This window comes from Chaetura pelagica, unplaced genomic scaffold (genome assembly GCF_000747805.2).
Source record: "Chaetura pelagica isolate M959 unplaced genomic scaffold, ChaPel_1.0 scaffold696, whole genome shotgun sequence".
Taxonomy (NCBI): Eukaryota; Metazoa; Chordata; class Aves; order Apodiformes; family Apodidae; genus Chaetura; species Chaetura pelagica.
Window position 1 is genome coordinate 162556 of NW_009953639.1, and position 5964 is coordinate 168519.

General features: G+C 54.2%; 1 protein-coding gene across 1 annotated transcript; it reads left to right on the plus strand.

Moving 5' to 3' along the window:
* The first annotated feature begins 3347 nt into the window (after positions 1-3347).
* Positions 3348-5783, plus strand: FASTKD5 (FAST kinase domains 5). The gene has a single exon (XM_009999830.1). It carries the CDS (start codon positions 3348-3350, stop codon positions 5781-5783), a length of 2436 nt encoding a protein of 811 aa, XP_009998132.1.
* The last annotated feature ends 181 nt before the right edge of the window (positions 5784-5964 follow it).

The window sequence follows — 5964 nt, forward strand, 5'->3', positions numbered from 1 at the left end:
GGAAAGAGTTTGGCTGTGTTGGAACCAGAAAGTGGGAGGAAGAGGGAAGGCTGATTACTCAGGGAAGGAAGCAAAATCAAGCAGAGCTGGAAGAGAAATGGTGTAAGAACTGGAAAGATCACAGAGATGGAGGCTGTGGGTGGGAAAGTCATGAGTAAAACGCCACTTGGGCTCAGTCTGTTTCTTTCAGAGGTGCTTGAAGTATCTTGACCCAGCCTGACCTCTCTTCCCTGTGCATGATCTTTTTGTTCTTTGCTGGATTTGCAGCCAAGGAGGAAGGAAATATCCTCTGTACTGAACAGCTTCCCAGGTGCATCCAACTGTGTGGCTGGAGCTTGGCAACGTTTTCCTTTGGTGTGGGAGTGCTCTGACCTGGGGTCTCTCTGTTTTTGGAGCAGGGCTGGCTGCTGAGAGGGGTGTTCCTGGGGGCAGCAGAGCTCCTGGTTTTGCAGGTGCTGTCACCTCTTCACAGCAAACAGGGCTTGTCTGAAATGAACCTTGTGCCTCTCTGTGGGGCTGGCCTGTCTCTCAGGGACAGCAGAAGAGACAGAAGACACCTAAAATAAGACTTGGGCAAGAAAGTTGATCAAAAAGCTCAGGTAGGACAAATCTATTCTCCAAGATGGTTTTTGCAGATTGAATCAGGCCCTCTGAGGGCCTTGCAGAATCTCTGGGGCTGAGCCACAGCATGACAAAACTTGAATCAGGTTTTACTGCCCAGGTTTTACTGCCCAGGTTCTGTGAGGACTTGCCCTTTCCCCTTCTCTCCAGAAAGTCAGGAAGAGGTGAAGTCTCTCCTGCCTGTGGCTGAGGGGAGCCCTTAATGGTCTCTACAGCACCCTGAAGAGAGGTTTTGTAGAGAAGCAAGTGCCAGTGTCTTCTCACAAGGAGCAAGTGGTAGGACAAGAGGGAATTGCCTCAAATTGTGCCAGGGGAGGTGGAGGTTGGATCTTGGGAACAATTTATTCCTGGAAGGGGTTGTCAGGCCCTGGCCCAGGCTGCCCAGGGCAGAGATGGAGTCCCCATCCCTGGAGGGGTTTCCAAGCCCTGTAGATGTGGTGCTGAGGGACATGGGGCAGTGGTGGCCTTGGCAGGGCTGGGGGAAGGGTTGGACTTGATGATCTTAAAGGTCTTTTCCAACAATTCTGTGATTGTATTCCATTATTTGACTTCTCACACTGGAAGAAGAGAGTCATAGCCTGGCTGGTTGGGAGCAGTAATGAGGCTCAGCAGAGCCTGGTCTGTGGAGCAGAGCCTGATCTGCACCAGGGGGGAGCTGCTCCATCATGTCTCTGGAGGTACAAACCAGGTGCCCAGCCAGCTTAGCAACTAGTGAGCCTCTCACAATATCTATCAGTCATTGACTGGTCATCTTAAAAACACCTTGGCCTCTTCATTGTACCCTCCTCCTTGCCTGGCTGTCTCCAGAAAGCTTCATTTCAGCTTGCCCTTGGCTTTTTTTTTTCCTACCGGGGCTCCCTGTTCTCCACCCAAGTTGCTTTTTTTCACCTCTCTCTCTGCTGGGGTGGCTGAGAGAGTTTCTGCTCCAGCAGCTCCTCCTCACCCAGCATCTTCCCCCAGGCCCTGCCTTTGGAGCACAGGATGTGAGATCTCAGCTGCCTCACTAAGTCCACATGGTTGATCCCAGAGGGCTCTTGGCTTGGCACTGGAGCAGGTTGGGAGCATTCCCATGGCAGCTCTGTGCCCAGATCCTGTCCTCAGGCAGAAGCTGAGGCCCCTCAAGGCCAAGGCAGAGCAGCAGGGCTGCTTGTGCCTCTGCCTGAGCTGTCCTGCCTGCCTGCTCCTCTCAGTGCTTTTGCTGCTCTGAGAAGGTTCAGGGTGCACAAGAAACAGCTGAGGCTGCTGCAGGGAGCCCCACATCTGGCACCAAGAGGGAGCAAAGCCCCCCCTCTTCAACCCTCCCCATCCTCCCTCCCTTCCCACCTCAACCTCCTGGAGAGGGGCTGAAGCTTTGCCTGTGCAAGGCAGTAATGGATCATCTGATGGGTTGTGGCAGACACAGGGATTCTTGTCCTCAAAAAGACCCCAACAATTTAGGTTCAGCCAGAGCTGCTTGTGCACTCCCATCCCTCTCCCACTCAGAGACCCCAAAGCCACAGTGTTCCCCCACCTCTTCTTCCCCCAAAGTGTCCATTTCCCTGTGTGTGGCAGCACTGATCCATCATCTTGCTCCTGGCCAGGTTGGGAAGCAGCAGGTCCAAGCAGAGCTCAGAGGGTGCCTGTCAGGGATTCATTTCCCCAAGGTGGGAAGCACAGAGCTCATGCTTATCCTGTTGCAGCATCCCTGCCAGGCTCTGCCATTCCTGGTCGCTCAGCACCCCGTGGTGGTGAGAGCACAAGGGATTTTAAAGCACATCTTCAGGCTTGTGATGAAGGTGTGTAACACAGAGCTCTGCCCTGGTGCTTTTGGTTTACATTTTATTCAGCATCTGAATCATCAACAGGCTCGTTTGGCACCTTGTGCAGGCTGGCAGCACCCAGCCCAACTCCTGACAGATTCCTCATCCTCACCCTCCAGCTGGTTTGGGCAGGAGTTGGGAAGGCATCTGGCATTTTTTAAGCCTGCTGTACCCTCAAACTGTGGGAGACTCTCCCAAATCTGAAGCAGAAAGCTGTGTTTCCTCTGGTTCTTCACTCGGGATGTAGCATCTCACAATGATTTGTGTTCCTGCATTTTCCCTGCCTTTGTTCCAGGGCCACGTTTCTCCTTTCAGCCAATCTTTACCTGCAGGTTTGGGGCCAGCTGGCACTCCAGGGACTGGTTTGGCAGAGATTTTGCCCTCAGCCTCCACGTGCTGTCTGCAGGTGGGAAGAGCAACGTGGCACCCTGGATATTTCAACAGCTCCTTGGGTGGTGGTTGATCTTTCAGCTTGTGGTGACCCAAAGGGCAGAAAGCTCTGGATACCTAAAGTCTCCTGAAGCTGCAACTTTACTTCAAAAACACGTTTTTTTCAGAATGATAGAAAAGCAGTTTGGCTCTTGCAAAAGTGCAGAAGAGATGAGGTTTTTTACCTCAACTTCCACAGTCTCTGCCAGGTGACTCGTAGCTGCAGGTGGCACCCAACTGCTCTGCACCCTGATGTTGGGCAGGTCACCTGGGTCGTGAGCTGCCCTTGCATGAGATGGTGTTTGTTGGATGGTGGCTGCCTCAGGGGCTCTGCAAGGCAACAGCAGCCCTGGTTTGGGGAGGCACTGGCATCCCCTCCGTTTGGGTAACCTGAAGGGTAGGTTGAAAGGTGCTCCGTGGTAGGTGGAAGCCACTGATTCTCCGTCTGCCCTTTTTTCAGTACCTGGAAGCAATTCTGAGCCCAGTCAGTTGTGATCCATGGCTACAGTGCTCATATGCCGAAGATTTCCGAGGCTGAGCAGGGTGACCTCATTTTCAGCTACAGCCAAGTGCAAGGCCAAGAGTGGGAACAGCGGGAATAAGCAGGAAAAGGAGGAGAACCCAGGAGCAGCCAGCACCGGAACGGAACCGGCGGCTACAATCCAGCTGCTGAATCCCCTGGACTACAGAGTGTTGTACAAACCATCTGCCTATGCCAAAGGCAGAGCTGCTTCCCAGCAGGATGCTGCTCAGAGCAGTGGCCAGGCCTTGGGTGACACTTTCACCAGCCCTGGCAGCACAGAGGTTCAGCCTGCCTTTGGTACCAGCTCTCCTCCAGCTCGGCCAGCCCTCAGAAATGCCGAGGCCAAGCCCAGGCCCAAGCTGCTCCTCCAGCAGACCATCTCAGCCTGTCTCTCTGCCAAGGAGGAGGCAGAAATGGAAAAAAAGGAGACACACAACTCCAAGGAGGACCCTCGCGTGTTTCAGAAGGGCAGGCCTGAGTACAGATCTCTCAGCTATGACAAGTCTGAGCCCGTGGAGACCCTTCCTTTAGAAGAAGGTGACTCCATTTTGCACAGCGTGGCCGCGTGCGAGGGCAGCCCCAGCCCAGGAACCATCACAGATTCTTTTCTCAAGCTGAGCCGTTTGCCAGCGGAACAACACGCGGCGTTGTTGTCCAAACCCAGCTTTCACACTCTTTGTCACTCTGCTGCTGGGAACGTGGGGTTGTTCAGCACTGCAGAGCTGGTGGACCTTCTGAAGGCCTGTGTCCGTCTGGCGCTTCCACCCGCCCACCCTCTGCTGGACGCCTTAGAGAGGGAATTCTGCCGGCGGGTGTGGGACATGGAGCTGCAGCAGCTCCTGCTGGTGGCAGATTGCTGGCGCTGCCTGGAGCGCAGCGTGCCCTCCTACCTCAGCATCTTGTTCAGCTACACCAACCTGCACTGGAAAGACCTCACCCTGCCCCAGTTCGTGCAGCTCCTTTACATCATCGGGGAAGGCCGGAGAGCGCCTGCGGACTTGGCACAGAAGGTGGAGAGCACGATTTTGAAGCACTTGGACTCCTTCACCTTGGAGGAGGTGGGTGCCATCTGCTTAGGGCTCTTCAAGTCCCTCAGTGGCATCTCTGAGCATGTCATGAGGAGGATTGCAGACCGAGTCGCCCTGCAGATGGAAGACATGAGCACCTACGCTTTGGTGAACGTCCTTAAAATGCTCCGCTACACTCGCATGGATCACCTGCCCCTCCTGAAGGAGCTTGGGAAGGTTATTCCCGCCCGGATTCCTAGCACAAACATCCAGGGCATCATGCACATCACCCTTACCTACTCATCCCTGCACTACTTTGATGAAGGTGTCATGGCTGCAGTAGCCAAGTCCTTGCCTGCTAAGGTGACTTACTGCCGAAGCAAAGATGCTGCCAAGTTCTTGTGGTCCTTTGGGTGCCTGGACTATGAACCTCCAAACGAGGAAGAGTTTTACTCCAGCCTCATAGAGCAGATGCACAGAAAACTCCATGAATTTAGGAAGTTTCCAGAGCATCTCCTGACTGGTTTGCTCGGCCTGGCATTTGTCAAACGCTTCCCAGAGGAGCTGATAGACTATGCCTTGAGGGATGAGTTTGTCCAGAAAACGAGAAGTAGTAAATATGAGCTCAGAAAGGACCTCTTCACCCTCAGCAAGAGTGTTGAAATTGAGTGTCCAGGCTACCAAGGCAGCCGTCTTTCACCTCAGCTTCATCAGGAGATGACTGAGATGGTTTTGAATTTTGCAGAGCAAGAGATCTATGTCAGGCCTGAAATTGTGGAGGCCACCTCTCTGCTGGAGAGCATGTTGGGTGGCCCTGAGTATGTGAAGAGCCACATGATCCTGCCTCACACCAGGTCCAGTGATCTGGAGGTTCATTTGACCATGGATGGACATCCCATCCCTTTCAACTCAAAAGACTTCCTTGCAGATAAGAAACTGAAACACATTGGGGTTAGTCTGACGGATGACTTGATGACTCAGCTTATCCAAGGGAGCTGTAAGAAGCTGGATGTGGAAAATGGAGCCAGGACTCTTGGTCAGGAGAGAAGGGACAAAGCACCTGCTGCATTTTCAGGGAGACCTCTTCCCACAGACACCAGGTGGCAAGCTGAGCCTCAATCAGGGGGCTGCCTTGGAGCCCCCCTTCCTCCTGCCTTGCAGCAGCAGCCCCGGAGGCTGAAGCTGGCTGTGCAGGTGTCCAACAGGAACCACTACTGCTACTGCTCCAAGCGGCTGCTGGGGCTGCACTGCCTGAAGCGGCGGCAGCTCCGGCAGCTGGGCTACGTGGTGCTGGAGCTGCCCTTCTGGGAATGGTTCCCCCTGCTCAGACACACACGTCTGGAGAAGCTCAGCTACCTCCAGTACAAAGTGTTTGACCCAGCTCTGCTCAGCAAGGCTGGCTGACCTGCTGGCCTGCTCTTTCTGGGGCTGGCCCAGCCCCCTCAGATGCGTCTCTCGGTCTGGTGACTGATTAAAATGGGCTCTCAGTGTTGGTGAAGTTTTTGGTGCCCTGGCTGCCCCAGATGCCTTGCTAAGTTGGCCAGATTCCCCCTGCTGACAGCCATGTGTCCTGTGCTGTCCTTCA

Bases quoted from the DNA above. Each gene is read 5' to 3' on its own strand.
- FASTKD5 (XM_009999830.1), top strand. From the start codon at position 3,348: ATGGCTACAGTGCTCATATGCCGAAGATTTCCGAGGCTGAGCAGGGTG.